The sequence below is a fragment of the Seriola aureovittata genome, chromosome 11 (genome assembly GCF_021018895.1).
Source record: "Seriola aureovittata isolate HTS-2021-v1 ecotype China chromosome 11, ASM2101889v1, whole genome shotgun sequence".
NCBI lineage: Eukaryota > Metazoa > Chordata > Actinopteri > Carangiformes > Carangidae > Seriola > Seriola aureovittata.
Genome location: NC_079374.1, coordinates 13,246,312 through 13,269,829, shown reverse-complemented (window position 1 = coordinate 13,269,829; position 23,518 = coordinate 13,246,312). Strand labels below are relative to the sequence as shown.

At 38.6% G+C, this 23,518-nt stretch overlaps 2 protein-coding genes across 7 annotated transcripts in view; one reads left to right on the top strand and one right to left on the bottom strand.

Moving 5' to 3' along the window:
* osbpl6 (oxysterol binding protein-like 6) overlaps positions 1-14,225 on the top strand; it is a 38,614-nt gene extending 24,389 nt beyond the window's left edge. For 4 of the 6 annotated variants that reach the window (XM_056388711.1, XM_056388709.1, XM_056388710.1 and 1 more), the window contains 13 exons: positions 367-497; positions 2,160-2,267; positions 2,682-2,813; positions 3,695-3,782; positions 5,365-5,618; positions 6,093-6,230; positions 6,805-6,868; positions 7,070-7,148; positions 7,829-7,973; positions 8,692-8,836; positions 9,061-9,187; positions 9,446-9,568; positions 11,289-14,225. In XM_056388711.1, coding sequence (XP_056244686.1) covers positions 367-497; positions 2,160-2,267; positions 2,682-2,813; positions 3,695-3,782; positions 5,365-5,618; positions 6,093-6,230; positions 6,805-6,868; positions 7,070-7,148; positions 7,829-7,973; positions 8,692-8,836; positions 9,061-9,187; positions 9,446-9,568; positions 11,289-11,400 — 1,646 coding nt within the window. In that variant the 3' untranslated portion in view covers positions 11,401-14,225. The remainder of the gene's footprint in view (positions 1-366; positions 498-2,159; positions 2,268-2,681; positions 2,814-3,694; positions 3,783-5,364; positions 5,619-6,092; positions 6,231-6,804; positions 6,869-7,069; positions 7,149-7,828; positions 7,974-8,691; positions 8,837-9,060; positions 9,188-9,445; positions 9,569-11,288) is intronic. The other 2 variants (XM_056388713.1, XM_056388712.1) reach the window with 1 other exon arrangement.
* Positions 13,899-22,912, bottom strand: prkra (protein kinase, interferon-inducible double stranded RNA dependent activator). The gene is made up of 8 exons (XM_056388718.1): positions 22,662-22,912; positions 20,508-20,683; positions 19,824-19,905; positions 19,161-19,239; positions 18,744-18,861; positions 18,551-18,645; positions 18,268-18,430; positions 13,899-16,646 (listed from the first exon to the last, which is right to left on the bottom strand). Exons 1-8 carry the CDS (start codon positions 22,712-22,714, stop codon positions 16,489-16,491), a joined length of 924 nt encoding a protein of 307 aa, XP_056244693.1. The 5' UTR covers positions 22,715-22,912; the 3' UTR covers positions 13,899-16,488.
* Positions 22,913-23,518: the final 606 nt, after the last annotated feature.

Sequence of the window (23,518 nt, the reverse complement as noted above, 5' to 3'; positions counted from 1 at the left end):
TAAGACTGCAGCATAACAAACTGAAAAGGGGGTCTGAAGACTTTCTTAATGCAGTGTAACTGTATTTGTGATAATCGTTATACACAGTATGCTTTTCATGACAAATTAAATTAAAAAATCTGGAAAGCTATGCAATACAGGTGCAAGGCATTACAGGATTTAAAATCTGACTGTAAAAGCAGTTTTTGAAGTCTGTGTTAAAGCTACATGAAATTCATATCTGAGAGAAATAGATGTGAGAGTTTCACAAAGTGTTTTGAGAATAATGATTTTCTTTTTAGGATTGTGACCAAGCAACTGAGGAAAACTGTTACTGTAAAAGGACGGACAGATATGAATCTTTCTTTTTGTCCTATCCCTGTACAGTCCACTCTCTACTGAAGTCGGCCTTCAACACTGTGGCCATAGAGAAAGAAAAGATCAAACAGATTCTATCTGACCAGGAGCAGTCAGACCAGTCAGCCCAGATCAACTCCCTCAGGAAGTCTCTGTCACAGGTAATGAGCCGCCTTTAACCATTACCCATGATGCCTCTGTACTCCGACTATTAGTTAGGGTTCATTAATCTGAACCTTTTGTCAGACATACAGTATTGTATTTGGCTGCTTAATGTTCTAAGTGTGCTAAGTGTGATGCTGTTTAATATATAATTACTGCAGTTGTACTTTGTACTTTAAACTCTTACCTATTTTGTAGTTGTCATGTTTATAAGATATGCTCATTATGACGGGCTGTCAGATAAAACACACAAGCTACAGTTTATTCCAAGCAGTCATGGTAATCACAATTAAAAAAGATGATGAGTGGATATGAGAGCAGAGGCAAGTGAGTCGTGAAAGTCCAATCATCTTTTCCTATATTAATTGGTGAGAGAGAGAGACGTGCACCGTAGTTCATTAACTGTGCTCCTTAGGGCTGTCTCTCTACCCCAGTGATTTAATTGGACTGTTCCTCTGCTAACAGTTGACATCATTTCAGTGAAATGTTTCTGCTGCTTTATCTCTGCTTTGTGCTTAATTGGATGCTGGTGTGACAATGCTGTCACAGGCTTGAGGTCAGGTTTTTATCGCAAAGCTCTGTGGGAAGTTTGTGGTTCGAACTCATGGTTGTTATAGCTGCAGCTGCTGATGTCAATTATTTTAACACCTGCATAGAGGTACTGAGGGATTTTGTTGTCTTAATTTTGACTTTTTAATATTTTATTTCACATATGTTTATATTTGCTAAATAATTTTTTGGCCTCTTGGGGGCAGCAAAAAACATCTCCCCGTAACGTTGATGTGACTAACTTGTTATTAGACAGCGAGCAATTACAAGACAATTACAATCACATTCATTTTGAGCTGTGTTTCTGGCCACCTGAATACTGACTCTCCTTTTAGCTCTGCTTTTGATCTCTACCAACTCAAGGGAAACATCTGGCTCTTAAGCTGCTAAAAGCTGTTCACCTGCTAGTCGCTAACTTTGCCTGTCTCCAGTTTGCTGCTGAACAGATAGTGTTCAGTGGATTTGTCTGCTTGCTGCTGAAATAGATGCTCATTAGAGCAGTGAGAGTGAACCAAAACCGTCAAGTTGTGGGCCTTTCATCCAAAACAATGAGCTGAAAGAACCAAAAATGCTCTGCCGAGATGGGGGGACCTGTAGAGTCAGGTCTGTGGACTCATCACTGAGTGACCCTCTTCACATGCATATTAGTCCATCCATTGTCAGTATTATAGCTGCCTAAAGAGTAACCAACACAATACTTTTAGTAAAACTTTACTTTTTTATAAAATTTTTTTTAATTCAAGGACAAGAAAATCTCCAGTTCATCAAACAAACAAACAAAACATTGGTCAAATTATTAGCATCATTCACAACTAAAAAGGAAAATTAATGTTAATGTTTTTTCATTGTCCTTATTGGGGTTATTGGGAGTCCATATCTTTATTCAGACCACTTAAAGATGATCTTGTTGAACTTTTCCACACAGCCAGTTCTGCTGTAGCAAATGTTTTCCAGGTATAGTGAGGAAGTCATTTCATCCAGCCACTGATTAAAACCAGGCAGACAAACATTTCTTCAAGAGTTTCCTGTATATAGTGTAGTGCTACAGTTCACATATCAACATGTAGTTACATATAGAATTTGGAAAAGAATCCACATTTTTTGTTATCCAGGCCCTGTCCCAAAACGCAGAGCTTCGAACTCGACTCAACCGTATCCACTCTGAATCTGTCTTGAGTGAACAAGTTGTCAGTGTGAACATCATCTCCACGCCTGATGAGGTAGGTTCACTATGGTCAGTCTGTCACTGACAAAGCTCATTTCTGTCCCCTGTATTGCTAAAACACTAAGGCTTCCCAGGCTGGCCAGGTAGTCGTAGTGTTTGCCTCCTCCATTTGTCAATTGCATTATTGATTCCTGTCCTTATAGATTTATGGTCTTTCCAGTACGTCCTGGCAGGTAAGCTTAATAGATCATTATTCTATGCAGAACCTGACACAAAGGTTAATGGAAAAAATGACTAATTAGTAATGGATGGGAGGTTGCCCTCTGGCAAGGATACACATGCTGCAAGATGAACTCCATGTTGTCTTCTAATGGTGCTTGTGTTTGTTCAGGGCTGTGTTGGTTCTTAAAACTGTCACCATAGCAAGGAACAGTGAACATCTCGTGTGTTTGCATGTGTTTGCCTGCAGGCCGGGGAACAGATGGGGATCCCTCTGACTCAGCAGGCCTCTAATGAGAGCCGACTGTCCATGTCAGAGTCTGTCTCTGAGTTCTTTGATGCCCAGGAAGTGCTTCTGTCGGCCAGCTCGTCGGAGAATGAGGTAAAACGCGGGGATAGTTGAGACGGCAGTATGGACCATGAGTAGCAGAAGCTGCTCAAGAAGGGGGGGCAGGGGTTAAACTAGCCCTGCTGCTGGGAAGCTAGATAAAACGTCACTGCGATGGCTGGGTGTGGAGTGGGAGTTAGTCAGCAATTAATGAGGGCAGTATGAAAAGCAGAGATAGCGTATAACAGAAACTCAAACAAGCTCGGGCACACAGAAAGGCTCTTTTTTTTAATCTGCCCGGAGGCTTAATCCCTCAGTTGTGTCTCAGAATAATAACACTCGTCTTCTGTCTGTTTCTCTTGATTTGCAGCCTCTAGCTTTGTTAAAAACAGCAGTTTTGTCCATCACTCGAAACAATAATTTCTGCCGTGTTCCCATTTTAACTCCCGTGAACACCCTGCTCCAAATGTATGTGGTCTCTGAAGAGCCATTGAGTATTGTAGCTCCCCAGGCATGCATTGAGCCATGTTGAGGGATTGCTCTCTGTGGAAATTCATCAATCCCCCACCCCATCCTGTAGCTCCTATAGCAGATACATTCAGACCTGTGTTACACTGTTGGCCAAACCTCCACCAGCAGCAGGCAACTGTAATAGAGGCTATTATAGCAAGTGGCTACAATATGTTCCTCTTTGGTGGCATCACTGGCCCCATTGTGTTTGCTATATATAAAGTATGAAAATGCTGCAGTGTCTCATCTCATGATTGCTGCAGTGGGACAGATAGCCGGTGACTGCTGCAGTTTGTTAGCCACTGGCAAACTGCAGCGACTGTGTATGTGTGCGTGTGAAGCTAAGGCTGCGCGCTGTTCTGATCAGAGTTTTGTTGTACTCGATTGTACTGACTCACTCCGCTCTCTACCTGTTCCACTCACAGGGCTCAGACGATGAGTCATATGTCAGCGATGTGAGCGATAACATTTCCGAGGACAACGCCAGTGTGACTGATAACGTCTCCAGACAAAGTAGGTCCAATTCAGCACCATTACGAGCCTACACCAAGCATCTGTAGTTCTCTGTTAGAAATGGGGGAAAAATTAATAAAGGAGAGGATCACGCTCAGTGGATCAACTGTGCTTCTCACACAGAGACACACACTCTGGCACTGGGAAGCTCATTTATCTGTGTGGCTGAGGCAGTTGACTTTGCAGTGTTGCTCTGTGCCAAAGGCTTCTCTGAGGCTTTATGAAAGCTCTCTGTGTGAGGAGGGATGGGATCTCCCTCCTCCATCTTTGTCACATACCACACAGAGAAAGATAAGATCTCATGAAGATTAAAACACTCCGGGTTCCTGTACAAGTCTGCAATAGTCTGGAAAAATACAGGGATTCGTCATATTTCAAGGAGACTGAAATAAATAGGAATGTCATAAAAAGGAAATAACAAAGTATTAAAAATTTTATTACACATTTTCATGCAGAGCCACTGTCACTTCAGTGTATTTGATATTGTGAACTGTAACCCTACAGCACCAGGCCACATCACACCTGTTCGCCTCCTTACACTGGCTTTCAGTTGGTGTTTTAGGTTCGATTCGATAAAATCTCATTGATTACTTTTAGTGGCCTGGTCCCTCGCTTTATTGCCTGTATGAAGCTTCTTGAGATCCCCCAGCAGATATATTTTATCTATTCCAGTCTGCATTGTACCAGGTTAATAACCAGAGGAGACAGAGCCTTTTTATCTCGAGGCTCTGGAATGACTTCTCCTTGGGAAGCTGACTGAATGAATCTCAACTTTTAAATCTCTTTTAACAGGAATTTCATCCTGATTTTACTTGAATTTTCTCTGTTATCTGATATTATCAGAATTGGCTTATTTTATTCTGGTTCAGTTAATGTGTGGTGTTTATGACTGCAACAGATTTTTTTGTACTAATATGGCTTAATCAGATCATTTTCTCAATTAACTGTTTAGTTGTTTGTCTACAAAATGTCAGAAAACTGTAATAAATGAATAAATAAATAATGTCTACCTTTATCCAATCAAATCAACTGTTGGATAAATTCAGTTTACTGTGACATAAGATGATTAAAAACCAAGACTTCTAGAAATCTGCTAGAAATCAAGATCTGAATTGTTTTGGTTCATATTGAGCTCAATTGTTTTAAAGTTGTGTTTTATCAAATTGCTTTCATTTGTTTGTGTGTGTGTGTCGAGTGATGAACACACAGAAAACCATAGGAGGTTAATGCAGCCATGAATAAAAGCCTCTAAATTTAGACATTGGAATTTACATTTTTGATTGAAAAGTGACAATGAATAGATTATTAGAATAGATGCTGATGAATTTTCTGTCAGTCAACTGAACAATTAACCAACCTATTGTTGCAGTTTCCCTATTGTTCCCTAAAAATTTCCCATTTGATTATATTTCATAGAGGATTTAATTTTATTTATTGACCTGTAACCTGGATTTTTGGAAAGTTTCCCTATGAATAAAAAATCTTCTTATATTATTAAGAGCAAGCTTCCAAGAGGGACAGTGGCTGTCACAGACAATGTTGTAACATGTCGATCGTTAATGAGGTGGTATTGTTTTCCCAGTGGCCAATGGAGACTTTGCTGGCAGTGCCTTCCGTAACGGGCGACGCACCTGCCTGCCGGCGCCGTGTCCTGACACCAGCAACATCAACCTCTGGAACATCTTGAGGAACAACATCGGCAAGGACCTGTCCAAAGTGTCCATGCCTGTGGAGCTCAACGAGCCCCTCAACACCCTGCAGCGCATGTGTGAAGAGATGGAGTACAGTGAGCTGCTGGACAAGGCTGCTGAGACAGAGGATCCCTTCGAACGCATGGTAATGAAGCCGTCAGATACCAGCACTTTGTCAGATCAAATGATAATCAGGTTTGGTGTCATGTATGAAGAAGGTTGACCCTTCACCGCTGTTCAAAAAGCTATTAGATGCTTTCTATTGCTCAGTGGTGTTTCTATAGCAGACTCCGAAAATGAGGATTTTCAAGTTGATTTTCAGACACATCTTTAAATTGCTGCTGTATTTTAGTGTTTATCATTCCTCTGTTTGTATGAGGTGACATTGCCAGACATAAGCCAGGATAAATAGTCCCCCACTCAGAGGCGTGTCTGCGAGGCGGCAGTACACTCCAATGCAGCTGTTGACCTTGGATCCTCCTGCTTTTTTCTGTCTTCATCTTTTTAACAGTGTCCAGTGCATACTAACGTTTGTCTTACTCCTCACAGAGACTGTTGATATGAGCTGGTTAATCCTGTCTCATTTACAATTGGCTGTCTTGTTTTGACTGTCTGACAGGTTCTCGTCGCTGCTTTTGCCGTCTCAGGCTACTCATCCACTTACTATAGAGCAGGAAGTAAGCCATTCAACCCGCTACTCGGAGAGACTTATGAATGTATTCGAGAAGACAAGGGCTTCTGTTTTTTCTCGGAACAGGTACGTTTGTCCACTGATTGTTTTGTTCTGTGAAACAAATTTTTATGCCATGAAGTGCATTTTAAGGGAAGTATTATCTTGGTTTCAAACCTTCTTGGCTTGTGGCCAGTTAGAACAAACCACTCTTTATATTTAACTCTTTGTAATCTCTTGCATACGTCCACCTGTTGCGATCAGATCAATCAGATGCTTTAATTTGCATTGCATGTGTACACTCTTCACATTTAAAGGTTGCACTCTTGATAACTTAGGTATACAACAAATTAGAGCTACATTTAATAATTATAGTAATTACTGATTAGTCTGCTGATTGTTGTCTTGATTAATCAAGTAATTGTTTGGTCTTTGAATTATCAGAAAATAGTGAAAATGCCCTTGATAGTGATAGTAAACAGAATGTATGATGGAGAAAAGAAGAAAATCTTAATGTTTCAGGAGCTGGAACCTGCAAATCTTCAGCATGAAGATGCTTGAAAAATTACTAACAATTATCAAAATTAGATGGTGTATATAATGTGCACTCTGAACAACAACAACAGCTGTCACACTGTTTTTATTTGATCTTGTCTCAAAGGTGAGCCACCACCCTCCCATCTCCGCCTGCCACTGTGAATCTAAGAACTTCACCTTCTGGCAAGGTAGGTTACCTGTCTAATTAGTGAGGGATTTCCCTCAAGGGAACTGTGGCTTATCACAAGAGCCAACGTGACTTAGTCTCTTTAATATCCAACTGAATATTTACAGAGAAACACATTTTTTTTCCTCATAATTTGCCAAGAAATACAAAAAATGCCAGTGCATTGTTTTATTTCTGATTTTTTTGCTCTTTTACTTTTCAGATGTGAGATGGAAAAACAAATTCTGGGGGAAATCGATGGAGATTTTACCAGTAGGGACCGTGAATCTCATGATTCCCAGGTAACTTTGATCCAGATGGCTTGTGTCATGGTTAAATCTAACACACTTTCATCCCAGCAGTGGTTCTGATGCTGCTTTCATTCCATCAGTGTTATTTTAATTACCAGTTTGTGACTTTTAATTGTGTTAACATGAACATTCAAATTATAATTATGACAGAGGAACTGATTTTTCTGATATATCTGAGTTGGCGCTACACCAGCTGTTTGTTGTTGATACAGCCACAAGGCTCAGTGGTGATTAAATCCCCTAAACCTGACAACAAATTATTTTACCAGTGCTACCTGTGCTGTGACAGCTTTTAATAATACAAATGCCTAATCCATCCATGAGCTCCTGTGGTGCAGAGGAATCCACAGGGAGATGCAGCCCATGAATAATGTCTTTCAATGGGAGGTTTGAGGAGGCGTGCAATGCTATTTATATCGCACAAAATCATTTAGACATGAATGCTGAAAATCTGGGACCACTGAATAAGATACCAGATCAAACTAGATCTGATTTTTTTCTTGCTGATCAATGTTCAAAAAAAAAAAAAAAGGAAAGAAAAGAAAAGAAAAGAAAAAAAAACCTAAATAAACTGAAATTAAACAAAACAGAATAAAGTCTATATATCGAGTAAGAGATTATGTTGTTCAGCAGCGCCTCAGGTCGGTCAACTGTTATTTTGTCTTTTCTAGGTTTGGAGATAACTACGAATGGAACAAAGTCACCACCTGTGTACACAACATCCTCAGTGGTCGACGGTGGATCGAACACTACGGGGAGATCACCATCAGAAACACAAAGAGCAGCGCCTGCCTCTGCAAACTTACCTTCGTCAAGGTAAAGGAAAGCCCTATCAGTTATCACAGGGTTCCTGCAGTGTTCACCAAATTAACTTTTTTAAGACCTTTTTATTACCACATATAGCTTAATAACCTTTTCACAGTTACACTAGCCAAAGAATTATGGAAAACCAGTAGGGACTACAATATAGATAACTCTTTATGAAGGACATGCATTTTTATGAATTTATACCACAGTTTTTGTCTACTCAGCTATACATAATAATAATTAACAGTAATACAGAATAATTAATCAGTTAACGTGACCTGGACCCAGGTGAGGGGTATATAATTGCTGCATGGATAAACCAATTACAAATGAATTAATCAATTTGAGTGAATTATTTTAGCCAAAATTGATACTTTCTGATAATGTAAGGACAAACTTTCCAGCTACTGTGGCTACAGCAGTAGTGACAGGTGTGATGGTGCCGACTGAAACGCCACAAAAGATCCAGTCCACTGTTGAACTGAACCGAACTGTTGAATTGAATTGTTCAACTGTGGAATTCAATATTCCTTTTTTTTTATACCCTCTAAACCTTTTTTTGCTTTGTTTAAGGGAACTAACTTCAGTGCTTTTTAAGATTTTTGAAGCCCTGTATATACCCTGTATCAAATATAACTGTTTACTATAATTTACTGTGTATTTTAATATGTATTTGGGAAGTCACATACAGTATACCTGAGCTAAAAGGGCAGTCTTTGTCTTTCAGGGAAACTACTGGAGTTCTAATGTGAATGAGGTTCAAGGATTCGTAATGGATCAGGAAGGGAAAGTGATCCACAGGCTTTTTGGAAAATGGCACGAGGGCCTTTACTGTGGTGTCCCACCTTCTGCTAAATGCATCTGGAGGCCAGGTAGGCATCATTTGCTCACACACACTCACAGCTGGTTTTCACCTAAGATGTGTTACTGGTCACTTGAAGTCCACTGGACGTTTTTAAGGGAGAGAAATAGACTTTTTCACAATAGATTTGGCTCCCTTCCAGTGGATGTGGTAGAGATGAATTTGAAAAAAAATGTTTATACACTGATTTTAAGATGTTAAAATTGATTGTCCATGTCGTTCTGTCCTTGCCAGGCTCCATGCCCACAGACTATGAGCTGTACTATGGCTTCACCAGGTTCGCCATTGAATTGAATGAGCTTTGCCCTGAGCTGAAAGATGTCTTGCCGCGTACCGATGCCAGATTCAGGCCTGATCAAAGGTACAGCATCATATTCTCAGCTGCTTTGAAAAGCCCAGATAACATCGGATGCCGCCTCTGACTGAGAAAGAAGTGGAGGAGATTTAGGCTGCAACATCACTGGAGTTAATCTGCTCAGTATTATTTTTGTCTAATGAAGTCCTGCTAAAGAAGCTGAATATTAAGTTTTGCTACTCCCTTTTTGTGTATGTTGTCTGTGTAGCTGTCTGATTTACTGGATATGTATATTTACTGAGACACGTTGTTTGGGTCACGCAGGCATCTTGAAGAAGGGAACTTGGAGATGGCATCCACAGAGAAGCAGCGAATTGAGGACATGCAGAGAGCCAGGAGGAAGTGGAACGAGGAGAACATCATCAAACAGGAGCCACGCTTCTTCAAGTAAGCCCAGAGACCAGCGAGCAGATGCGTAAAGCTGTGTGTTCATGACTGAAACTGTGTATACGCACAAAGACAAAGACATCGCATTTATAAAACTGTGCTTGCATCATTCAGTTTATAAATCTCAGTAGTTGTGATACTGTTAACCGTAGATGGGTGCAAACATGAAAATAAATATGCTGCAAAATGCGAGAGCTTGTAGAACAAAAATCTGAACTCATGTTTAAATTCTCACTTTCACAAACATGTAAACTGAATTCACAGAAAGAAACAAAAAAGGTGAGCTTGTAGAAACAATGAGAAACTATTCACAAATGTGTAGATTGATATTTACACTAACACGATAGCTGCAAACATGTAATCCTACATTTACTCATATTTACTTCATTCTTTTACTCAAGTACAACTCTCATTACAACCTTTGGAATCAGTCACTGCAAATTCACAAATGCACTCTGTCGAATCACATAGTGACAAATCTGTGCACCTCAATTTTTGCATCACTTCTTGTCTTGCAAAAGCTCTTCTGTCTCATTTCCACAGCTACAAGTTTTACAACAAAGCTAAAGCAAAAGTCAAGGTACACAGATCCGTCATGTTGGGATGTGAGGGAGCACATTTGTGAGTTTGCGGTGACCACTCGACCTCAAATTCATCTTATGTGTGTGAATATTTAATACAAGGGAAATTTAAGTTCAGAATTTTGTTCGCCAACTTCTCAGATTGTATACTACAAGCTCTGGCATTTTACAACATATTTACCTTCATATAGACACGCCTTTATTCATTCTGCCAGTGAAAGAACAGCAGCACAGTAGCAATGCAATTTCACTGATTGTGCCGCATCTGCATCTGCACCACAGCACCACCATTAGCGCCTGTTTTATCATTAATTTACCACGTGTCTGTAAACCTCATTAGCATTTACTGTATATCTCATTTTTCATCAGTACACTTCAGAAAAGTAATCAATGAATTGTAGCGTAAACAGACTTTACAAAGTGTATCATTATTAGGGATAAAATTACAAAGAAATAAAATTATGCCTACCATGTTAATAAAAATAAATTGAAGAAAGATTCAAATTCATCACAATAATTAATCCAAATGAAGTTTATAAATGTACCTTTGATCCGCATTTTGCATATCACTGTATATAGTGAAACTGGCAAATAACTCTGCCTAGTTCTAATTATTACTAGACTATTACTCTCGCCTTATTTTCCCACCTGCACTTTATCATACCATCCTGATTGCGCTAGAAAACCATGTGTATACATCGTCTGCAGCCTGTGTGTGTGTGTGGAGTGCAAACTCTCACCACATATTGTTTTTATAAATACAAGGTAAGTATACAGGGGAACGTAATTGTGTTCCTTCAGTGCTACAGTGTACACAATAAGAACGGATACAATAAAAAACTGCTACAAAGACAGGAAAGTATAAGTAGTACTGACTCAAGTACAATGACTGGATGGATGTGGCTCTTTTCATTAAAAACACTAAAATGTTCTGAGGGATTATAATGTACATAAAAAAATAATGCCTGCAACAATAAAAAAAAAAAAAAAAAAAAAAAAAGCAGACATGACAGTGGCAACAGGAAAAGTATAAAGGGTACGTTCATACTACGCCTACATTTGTTTGTGAATTACTTTTTTTTTTTCTCCTTGCTTTCAGGTTTATCACTTACAACTGTCGCTCGTGTCTTTTCTTTCAGGAAAGTGGTTGATGCCAATCACAGGGAGAGGTGGGTCTCCAATAACATGTACTGGGAGCTCCGCAAAAACCCCGGCTTCATCAATATGGAATCTACAGCGAACCTGTGGTAGCAAATGGATTGTTCTGTCCATCATATCGTCATCGCAGACAAAAAGGCTGTTACCTATGCACAATAAGGTGTTGAGAGAAACATGTTAATGATAAAAAACATCCGTGTGCATGGATAGGAGCGGCTGCAGAGCTGAGGGATGGCCTGATGCCCAGCGACCCTGTCGAGGGTCTGTGGCGCTGCCACACGGTCACCCATCCATGGAAACATCCTGTAGGATCACCTTCATAGTGCTTGTCCAAGCTGGGTTGTCAGGGCAACAGTCGAACCACTCCTATGTAGATCTATCCTCAGCTCCTTTGACTTCTGAGTATGTCCTTGCCTTAAAACGACGTCACACGATTTAGCGCTTTTTAGTCGAAGCCATTTGATTTCTGACAGCCGTTTGGGTTAGACTAGTCTATGAAGTAGACATTTTGATTACCTATGATACCGTGCATGTTTAGAGAGCAGCTTTCACTGGCATAAAGCCGTATTTACTATGTCATCAATTATTGTAGAAAAAAAGAGGTATTTTTATAAAATATCTTGGACTCAGAATTTAGTGAAAAAGTACTATGTGAATTGGCAGATTTTATTTATTCTTGCCTTTTAATACTGTTGAATCTGTGTGATAGCAGTACTCTCTCTCGGGAAACAACTCATTTACTTCAAACCCCCTCCTCCCCCAACTGAGCCTAGCCTCCCTTCAAACACCAGTCCTTGCACTCCCCCTGCATGGTTACATGAAACCAACTCCTCTGAGTCACATGGTTACATAAATACATATGTAACTCCCTCCATGTATAGTGGGCACACATTCAGTTTGTCCAGTCTCAGTGTGGTGCAGGTAAATGTCTTGTTTCAGTGAAATAACAGACACTCAAACATTAGATGTTTTGTCATCTAAGTGTCAAGAGTCTAAGAAAACACGGTTTAGTAGGTTGTGGAGGTCGTGAAGCCCTCTGAGACACTTTTGTGCTTTATAAATAGAGCTGACAGTGAAGCATGAGTAATACAGTCATATATTTCAAGGCCAAACATTAATTTACTATACATCCATCCACACAGCTATCTTATTTTAAACCATTTAATCAATCAATCAATCAATCAATCAATCAATCAATCGTTTGTCAAAAATGACAACTTCTCATCACAGTTTGCCAGAGCAATGTCTCAAATGTAGAATCCTAATTCTGACTAAAAACCAAAAATGTTCATTTAAAATTAAACAAAGAAAATTGATAACTCTTGGCATTTTTTAAACTATTACCAGCAAACATTCCACTTTTTCAGGATAAATTACCTACATTATTAATTATTACCAGAACCGGTATACATCTTCTGATTATTTAATTAATCAATTAATTATGTCTGCAAACCATGAGTCATCCAGCCACCTGTGTACAGTTATGAAACACCAGAGACACCTACAGGTTGTCCCATGAAAATGCAGTTTCAGGATAAATGAGGATCATTTTAGATGTGAGAGCCCAACACGTTTGTACAGTAACAATTGCGCTGTACAAACATTAAAATTTATGTTTTAATGTGTCTGATTCCCCAGAGACTTTACTGCTATGATGTGGTGTGGGCTTCTGCAAAGCACCAGTTACTTATTTGAAGTTTCTATATTTATTGCAAAGCAGATTAGCTTTAATGTTTTAACTAGTGGACCCCCCCCCCCTTTGTGTTACAGAGTAAGAAAATAAAACAGGGGGCCTTTGATTGAAATCAACCCCAACACACCCGAGAAGTCACACATTGTGTATGAGAGCACATTTTGAAGTTGATTCCCCTTGTTCAGGACTGCAGGATGAGGACCCTGAAGGAGAGAGTATAAATATGTAGAGTGAAAAACTATGTGAAGCAAATCCATCTTGTGTGCACTGTTCACATGGTACCGTAGATTCAAACCAAAAAGGTAGTACTGCTTTGCATACATAATCTTTTTTTTTAAATGTACGTTTTGTGCTTTTAATTTTATCCCCAATCACAAACTCAATGCTACAACTTGTCAGCGTCAGTTTCACTTGCTGTGCCTTAATGCATTTATTAATGCCTCACAAACACACCACTAATGAGAATCCCCATGCCAAGAAGGTAGGCCATTAACAAGTCAAACTCCACACATTCTCCGGTCTCCACTTGCCTACAGACAAATACTATATTGAGGAGTTAGCTGTGGACAAAAATGATTTTGAGGGAAATGTCTTTGATGTTATACGTGAAAAAAAAAAAAAAAAAAAAGGTTTACCTGACTGTAAAATGCTTGCAGTGTTCAAAGATGTTCTGCACTGCTCTGCTACTCCAATATGTAACCAGTACATTTTTGGTGATCACTGTAAATACAGCACATTTTAGAAGATGGGTCACTACTGCAAAAGCGGATTCCTTTTTCCTCCTCAGTGATCACATCAGTGATTTTGTTTCACAAGACTGAATCCCAGCAGCAGTTTTGAGTGGAGGTCGGGGCAAAGCTTTGCGTAGTGTTTGGTATCATAGAGTCAGACTGTAGTGAAGAAAAAAAAAAAAAAAAAAAAAATCATGAAACCTTCTCATGCTTTCTTCGTCCATTGTTCTACCTGCATGTCTAGACAACTTAGCCTGCCAATGAATGTTGCAGATGCCTTATTAAAAAAAAAGTTTTTGTTTTCTCAATTGGGCTCTCATGTTTTGTTTTTGTTTTGGACTGACATGCATCACAAAGTGTCAGCTCAGTTTTCTTTCCAATCTGTTTCCTAATGGGTACCTTCTAAAGTGCAATTTTAACAAAGTACATATCTTTCCATGAACACTGTACACTGCTGCTACATAGTGCTTGTTCTAATAAAACTGTAAAACTCAGCTGATGAGGAGTGAGTGGTTTATATGTAAAAGACATGGTCTTAAGATTGAAATAATCTTTCCACATGAAAATTTCGATGTGAATGGAGCTGTGTCAAATAATCTTTCTGTCTTTAATATGACAGGAAATAATGAAATATGTCCGGTCCAGTTTCTAAGATGATGTCTTAAAATGTCTAGTAAGTCTTGGTACTTCTGCCTGAAAAATTACTTAAACCATTAATCACTTATCAAAATAGTTACTGTTCATTTTTCTGTCCATCAACTTACCAATTAATCAACTTATCTATTCAGCTCTAATTGTAAAAAACCCCCCAAAAAACAAACAAAAAAAACTCTTCACAAATCACAAGATAAACCACTCTTATCTCATATGTATTATATGTGTTGTTCTCTTCATGTGGATGTTTGAGTTCCACTGTGCAGAGAGATATTCAGTGCACAGTTGGACACTAGGAATGGGGAGGGTTTCTCTGTGCTCCCTTTAAATCTGAGCTTAAGACATGAACGTACGAGCATGATTTTGTGACGTGATCACACATTGAAACCTCCAGTGCACATTCACTGATAATGGATTTTCCAGCGAAGTGCAAGACATCTTTTGTGCAGCAGTTAAACTTTTGAAATTAATTAATTAACACCTAGACCAGACACAAAATTTCCTACAATTTTACACCAGAAAAATCTATAATAAATATAAAAACTCCAATTATGTAATGTGTGCGGAATTAGTCAAGATTTTAAAACTAGGGAAGGTTGCATATTAGTTGACTTTTCTTTTTTAAAAAGGAGAGATAAAAAATAAGTTCAGCAACAAGTATCTGCCAGATTTTATCCAATTCTATTCATGTAGAAGCAAGAAAAATGTGTGGTCAGAGAAATCCTAGTAAGGCTTTCCTCTTAAATTGTTCAAGCAGGAAATCTGAGAATTCACTGTAAAAACTTCAGATCAAGCCACTAAACCAACTATTTTTTAAATATATTTTTACCATTCTTTTGTGTGATCAGCTTGAGCTTTTTCTTGTGTCTTACTTATCAAACCGCACAGATCAAGAGTGAATGAACCAGTGCACAGGCCCTGATCTAATTGCCTTTGTACTAATACAGCAGAACGTGCTGCCTCATGAATTGATGGCTGTCAAGTGGTCGGCTCCCACGAGAGACATTTCATTCAATAACATTGCAACAGCTCCTGAAGGCATCACAGCAATCTGCTCTCTCAATACTGTCTATTGACCATTCACAGAAACCAACACTTGTTAACATTAAGTGTTTGGGTTTATTTTCTGAATTTTTACACATATTGTTCCTGCTATTATTCTCCACCAGGGTTCAGTTCATACAGCAGAGGACACCAGTCAGTAAATTTATTAAATATATCATAGGTTTTACTATTATGTACTATGAGGCAAACTGCAAAAAAAAAAAAAAAAAAACAGACCAGTGGAAAGGGCATGTAAATTCACACGTCATCTATTTTGAGAGTTGACCAGATAACAACAGAGGGGGTTGTATTGTAGACTGCATACTGACAGATGGAAAATACGAAAATACGAAAAATAAATAAATTCAATTTAGTTGCAATCAAAGTGCAGATCATTCTTTCAAATTTAAAAGCTACAATAATCTCTCCTGTTCTATTCACTTCCATTTTCAGGCGACTATTGTATTGAAGTTTAACAGAAAGGCAGGAATCTCTGGAGAAAATTAAAGCTCAACGCATCGCTGCAGAGGAAAACTATGTGGAATAAAAAATGTAATTAAGTCAACTGAAACCTAAGAACATCTGCATACTGACTGAAAAAAGGCAAAGAATTGTCAACACTGAAAAAAATAAATAAAGCAAAACAGTTCAAACTATTAATATAAAAAATTCATGAGGAAGTGCTTCATAATATTCACTGTTGTGTTCCTACTTCATTTACACATGAAGTTCCTTAAATATATTTGACGTCTTATCTAACACATTATGGCATCCTAACAGCCTGATGGCAAAGTTTTTGATTTGATTCTTAATATTGAGCTTATTTCCTCACTGATATTGTTCTACAGTTGTATGATTCATGTTGATGTACCTTTAAATACTGTGGAGCATGATCTGCTTTTGTTATACGTTTACATAATTAAAAAAATATACCTTGACCTCATATCATCCGTGGGCAGGAAGACTAAGAGGGAAGAACAATCTACAGCCTCATCATGACTAGACATCAGCTGATATATGTGGCAATGTGGGTGAAGCGACTGTTGACTGTTGTAGTGTTTACTTGATGGAGGCCATGATCTTGATGTACTGGAGGGCGCTGTGTGCTGCGTCGTTGTGCGCGTTGCTACAGGAAATGCCTGTGCCGTGACACACGGTGACCGGGGAGGTGGACAGCTCTGCCAAACACTGGTACTGGCCGTTCACCGTCAGTTCATCTGCCAAAAAAAAACAAAAATTAATATTAATATCAATTAATTAAGCAGTATCACACGAGAGGTTGTGATGTTGCACTCAATATCAGCATGGCTGTGATTTGATCATATGTACGAGGCTGCAGGCCGTGTACGTATTCAACAGCCGAAGACAATGACAGACGTATACAACAGTTCTACGAGCGCCATCTTAGTTAAATAAGCAACAACAGATTATGATTTGTTTGTTTCTTTCATCATTTCTTTGGATAGGTCAACACAAATAGTTCTGCACCTAAACTGGTACTGGACTGTTGCAAAGCAACACATTAACATGTTCCTGACCTGCACAGTGCACACTAGCTTGTTACTTAGTCTACGTTACCTCAAGTGTGCGCTGAAATATCCAGGTTTCTTCCCTTTATCCTCTTCTGTCGACCATACATCATTTAATTCAAATGTTATTTCTGGAAATATTTTTCATCTTTGTTTGTTACAGTCTAAGAAAGTAAACGACCATTAATGTGACGCTGATTAACACCTGTAAAGCGGAGTGATACATGCGGTTAAAAGTCCCAGTGCTGTTGTACTCTATATCGGCGCTCATAGGATGCCTGTCGTCCAATCAGATTACTTGGTCGGAACTAACGGTTGTATAATATAATCAACATATTTAATAAAATATAAATGATAGCTTATTTAAAGTTACAATCCTTTACATCACATCCTGTTTTTGATTTTTGCTCTGCATTTTTTTCTGCAATAGACATTCAATGTATTTAAATTTCATAATCTTTATTAGTTATCATTATCACTATCATCTACTGCTGCTGCTTCACATTAAAAGCAATAAAGTCGCAAATCACAGGGTGGCTTTTACTGTGAAGCAGCCACAGGAAATTGATCATCAGCGCTTAAAAAAATAAAAATGCACCTGTCAGAGTGACCTGTTAGATGAAGAGCTGCAGGTGACAGACTACACCTCCAATTCCCTAGCAAAGTAACTTAGCAGCGTGAAATCAGACTGTGGTTGCAATGAGTAAACAGATACATCAGTTGCTCTTCTGTTCCTTCTCAGAGAGTTTTTGTTGTAATATTAAACTACACTGGCTGTTTCCATGGCAACCACAAGTGTCAGCAAATCAACCAGAACTAAACTCCTAAGGATTACAACTTCAGTATATTATTACATTATTGCTATGTTGCTTCAAGGTTAGGCAAACCGTAACTATGGAAACACGAACAACAGCACCAACAGAGACATTAACGTTAATCCTGTTTACTGATAAAATATCAGCTATCACATGTTTGTATAAGCTCCAGCATGAATTAAGAAATCAAAAAGAAATTATATATTATTCAGAGATTCCATTATCTTTTTGTTCTCTCACTAAATTTTTTTTAAAATTCTGTACTGAAGCTGCACTCATGAGGCGTCAGGCTTTTTTTTTTTTTTTTTTCAAACTTCCACTCAATTATTTCTACACTTTACAGGACAGTTGAGATGCTGTGTCTGGCATCTCTCTAGCGTCTGCATTGGGAAGAGCTGAGACGGGAGTGAATGAAGTAAGGAGCTGCGTTAGCTGAACAGAAAGCACTCTGGATCTTTGACAGAGAAACACCGATGCAGTGTGGGCTGTCTCACCAATATCGAAGTATGTGACCTCAAAGCCTTGCTCCTTGGACAATTCCAACATCATCTGAATGTAATCTGTGTTGGGAATGCTCAGGGGATTTCTTCTTAGTAAAGACATCTTCTCTGCTGATGAGTTCCTTAAGTTCTCAAATCGGACACTTGGTTTAGGCGTCTGAAAATGAGACATGAAGTGTTACACAAAAAAATTGAGACATTTTAAAAACTTTTGACTCTGAAATGGTGCTAATGCCTTCAGAGGTCACAAAAAAAACGCTAGAAATATTTGACATACCCATGTGATTTCAGAACAGCCTGACAGACTTTGAAGTTTTGCCACCATTTTCTCTGCAGCTGCCTTTTTTGCTGCCTTTTTTGAGTTTCCTATAGCTGTCAAAACACAAGACAGAAAATGAGAACAGGACGAACGAAGAAAAATTACAGCCACTTTAAAAGATTTTACATGAATCTCTCAAAAAGACCCATACCCTTCTCTGACAGGGACTCCATTCGACAAGTAACAGTGAATTCTCTCTTGTGTGGCGGACCAGCTTCCGTTACAACTGTGTATTCAGGAAGACGCCATCCTCTCTGCAACGCTAGCTCCTACAATGAAATGCCAGAGAGGAAAATAATGAAGACAAGAAAAAACAGAGTTAATATTCTCTTTATTTGATACTGATAATGCATATTAGACAGGAAATAATCTGTTGCTGCATGCCGCTTTCAAGTACAGTTTAGTAAACGGACACTATTTTTTATTTCTGAAAGTAATTATATTTGTCAAGCTTTCCTTTTTTATTTAATTTTGGGGCATTCAAAACATATACAGACGGACGGACACACACACATACTGACACACACACACACATACAACAAAGTGCATAAATCACACATTTACAGACCTGCAGTATCCCGACTGAGTTGGGATGATTGTTTGTTTCTGCTGCAACACCATTACTCTCAGACTTCACAGGAACATTCCTGTTGGAAATCACATCAAAGCATAGCTGCAATAGATCAGCATACACTACAACCTATCAGCTTGGCAGTGTAGGGTTTCAACTAACCATTATTTTCATTATGGATTAATCTGCCAGTTATTTTCTCGATTAATGAGTAACTCTTTTTGTCTGACAGCTCAGGGTAAATTGCTTGTTTTATTCAACCAACAGTCCAAAACCCAAAGATATTCAGTACTATCATATATGATGACAGAAAGCATCAAATTCTCGCACTTTAAAAAGTAAATATTCTGGGTTTTTATTCAAAAAATGAGTAAAACATTCGACCACTGCAGCTGTGCAGCAACGCACTGCTAAAAAAGATAACATCAGACTCACCTTCGGGCCACAGCTGGGTTAATCTGAACAATATCATTTGCCAAAACCCACACTGACACACTACAAAACCATTGCAGACTGAGTTTTGCCAAATTAAAAGTCTAAAAGGCAAAATATTCACATTTAATGAACCTGGGACCAGTGAATTTCTGGTACTTTTGCTTTGATAAATAATTAGCTAAATTAATTTTATGTCCATCAACTAATCGTTCGATCTCTACTCACACTGTTCCAGCATCTATTTGCAGCATATTCAGGGCAGCCTCTGCAGCAAGGTGTTTAGCAGCCTTTTTACTGGGACCTTGACCTGACACAAAATACAACCAGACACAGATTATGAAATACATTACAGAAATTATTCTTTAAAAAGCACCATAGCCTCAAACCACTCATCCACCCACAATGGCAAAAAAACAAATATGCCTGTAAAGACAAGATTTGAATTCCTGTTTTAAACCCTGGAAGCCCATAAGACGCCTTCAATCAATTGTGTCTCATTGTACTATCCCAGAAAGTAAGATGAACCCTAAAGGTTACTGGAAAGGACACGATGAAATAAAGAGGAAAAGAATTGTACTCTAGAGTAGTTGTTTGAAGATGTCAAATAAGAAGACTGGATTATTTCTCATCACCTCAACACTGAGAGCTTTGAAAATGCTTGACATCCTCTTCTCTGGACCTGCACTGTTCTATGCCTGAGGCGAGATACCTTTGTTAAAAAAAAACAAGGCATATAGAGGATATATTTAAGAGTATGCTGCAGCAACAGACACAACTGTCAACAAAGAAGAAGTGACAAATAATACACTACAGACAGGAATGAGCAATGTATGACTTTCAGTTCAAATAAAAGACTTCATTCAGTGACAGACAGCTGGCAGCACAGCAAGGGTGGGTCCGTTCACGTACCTGTGCAGCCCACGTCTCCGATTTTGACACTGAAGACGAAGCTGGGCTGGTGAGCTTCTCCTTCAGCCTTCTCCATCACATACACTGGAAGGTTGCCAGTTTTGGTGCCATATTCATGCAAGATTTGTATAGGTGTTTTCCCAGGATTGCTCCTCTGTGTTTCAAGTGTGTTCAAGCTGCGTGTATTAAACAAGTATACACAAAGACCAGAAGCATAATAAATGCACTGTCGCCGTACATCTGAGCCAAAAATCAGGGCAGTTAATAGACCGAAAATAATGAATGCAAATGATAGGATGTGTTTGTTTGTATGGCAATACTTCCAACAGATATTGGCAGTTTATTCATATATACATATGAACCACCCCAAAAAGTCTTTCTGCTTTTTATGGAAGTATTTTTAACTTATTAGGATTTTTATTATTCTATTGGATATTTATTTTATTCGGATGGTTTGAAGCCTTACTGTTTACTTACTGTACCTTACTGTCTGTTGATGATTATAAATCCAAAACTACTGATAGCTTTAACTGACCATTATTTTCATTCTTCCATTCGTCCAGTCCCAGTTTCAGCTGTTTAGGACTCAAAGACATGATGCAAGTTCCTGATAAGATGACAAGGGCTCAAGGCTGGCCCACTGTGAAACTGACAAACACTCCCTCTAACCTTTTTGAGCCCTTTGTGCACACTTGTCATACATCTGTATGCAACACTAGAGATTTCGATTCTGAGAATGTTTCACAATTTATAATCTTCTAATGTTAAAAACTGAAATGATGTGGGATGTCTCATATGATGGACATTTAAGGAACTGGCGAGAACAAGTTTACATGCATGTACTGAAGCAAGCACTGTGTCGGCTTCTTTGATCTGTGAGGTGTTGCTGAATTAACTGTCATCTTATTTGATCTGCACTTCCACTCACCACAGAAATGACTCTGCCCAAGATAAATGATTTTATTAAGTGGCTTCTAGCCTATAAACCTTCCTGCACTCACACACTAAAGCTGATGCTTGCTGAGGTAAAGGATGCTGTACAGTGAACAATGAGCCTTACATTTGTTTATACTTTCTCCATCCAGGGAAGAATAATGAGGGATCTCCTCATAATAGTGATTTGTCCATCCAGTCCAGGAATTGATCTGACAGGCTTCAGGTGACAATCTGCCTCTCCAACACTCAAACAACCACAACTGCATGACTGCATCAGCCTCCTTTATATGACTATGAAATCAGTGCCAAGTGGTGAATTGACATATTGTAACACATGATGTCAACTATATTTATCATATTTTATTTATGTCTTATTGGTGTTCTGTTTGTCAAAACATTATTATAATCAGTATTGCTTAGCTGTGTCTCACTGTGCCCTGTAGCACTGTCTTGAGGATGCATATTTTGTTGTTATTACTGTCTTTATGGAGTCTTTTTATCCATGTTGATAAATGTACATTGTCTTTAGAAATAAAACGATGAAGTGACATTTCTCATCTCTCATTTTAAATCATCATCCCAACACATTTTGTAGAATAAGTCACTGCAGGTACAGTCGCTCTGAGCCACGTTTATAACTGTAGTTTTATCTTTCACAGCATAAAAGCTAACGCTGTTGAATCTTTATTTAACATAAACTAAACACATGGGAGAGGGTTGGATGATGATGATTTTATTATTACTTTTAACATTGTGGCAGACTGAGTTTTATCCGTCAAACCTAAAATACTGTACGTTAGCCAGCTAAGCTAACCCCGGTAACTCCAGCTCACCGACATTAATGCTGTTAGCTCATTTAATTAAAGGTATATTCATATGTTTGTTTATTCTGACGCTACCAGGGCTTAAATATAAAAGGTATAGAAGGTTAAATATCAGTGATATAACTTCATAACGCTTCTTTTTGGGCATTAACAGCATTAAGATCCAGCTATTGCTCAAGCAATAGAAAATTAATTTTAGCATTAATTTTATTTGTCACATTTTCACTTCTGGGGAATCCACGTCCAGCTTCACTGGTGATATTTAGTGTTTTTGTATTTGTTTCTTTATGCCTTGATATTTTAACACTTCATAAATGCTGCCATTGTGTCATTGTTAAAGGTTAGCCATTGTTAAACACATTTTAATACATTTAAACGATTAAAAACAACTAACCTGACGTCGGCGGTGGTTTTCACTGCTGGTGACTGATATCCCTCCTGAGACATATTTACAAGTTTCTGTGGTCAGCGGGCTGAGCAAAGACTTCGGTCAAGGTAAAATCTCACACACACACCACTGTGAGAGATTTTTCTGAGCATCTAGTTAAGTTACTGTGAAGAAAATTAAGTGGCCTAAAAAACGCTATCAACTCCTCATTGCAGCCTAGCCGGGGAAATTACCGAATTCAACATCAACATCAACATCCAGGTCAGCGGCAGGTCAACTGATGGCACTGCGCGGAGCTAAGTTGTTTACCGCCACCTGCTGGTAGGTGATGGTAGTTCACCCAGGGCTTAACCGCATTCAGATTTCAAGTGCTTTTCTGTGTATAATTTAATGCAAGAAGGAAATCTGGGATTAGCTAAAGATGAGGAAATGCATTTAAATTTAAGATAAACCTCGAAATAAACACAGGAAAAACCAAAGAGCTGGCAATAGATTTCAGCTGGACCAAACACCCCCCACCCACACCACTGAATAATCAGGGTATGGACACTGAGATTGTAAAATCATACAAATACTTGGCTGTGCATTTAAACAATAAACTGGACTGCATGGACAATATTCATACATTATACAAGAGAGGACAGAGCAGACTTAATCTGCTGAGGAGACTCAGATGAACTATTGTCTAATATTAAATTGTATTGTCAATGACCTGTGTGCAGACATTTCCTGAATAAGAGAACACAGAATAAATAAAGAATTTGTCACCAAAGACACATTTTCCCTCCAATTGTGATTAATTCAAGATGTTCAATGAACAACTGCACTGAAGAGCAGCAGGTTCAGCAGGTTATGAATGTAAC

What these genes read in the sequence shown, in the direction of transcription:
- prkra (XM_056388718.1), bottom strand. Translation starts at nt 22,714, where the DNA reads ATGTCTCAGGAGGGATATCAGTCACCAGCAGTGAAAACCACCGCCGAC. An exon ending in CAAATAGATGCTGGAACAGT is followed by an intron (nt 19,240 to 19,823) that starts GTGAGTAGAGAT and finishes GATTTCCAACAG; the next exon opens with GAATGTTCCTGTGAAGTCTG. An exon ending in GGAGTCCCTGTCAGAGAAGG is followed by an intron (nt 18,646 to 18,743) that starts GTATGGGTCTTT and finishes GTGTTTTGACAG; the next exon opens with CTATAGGAAACTCAAAAAAG.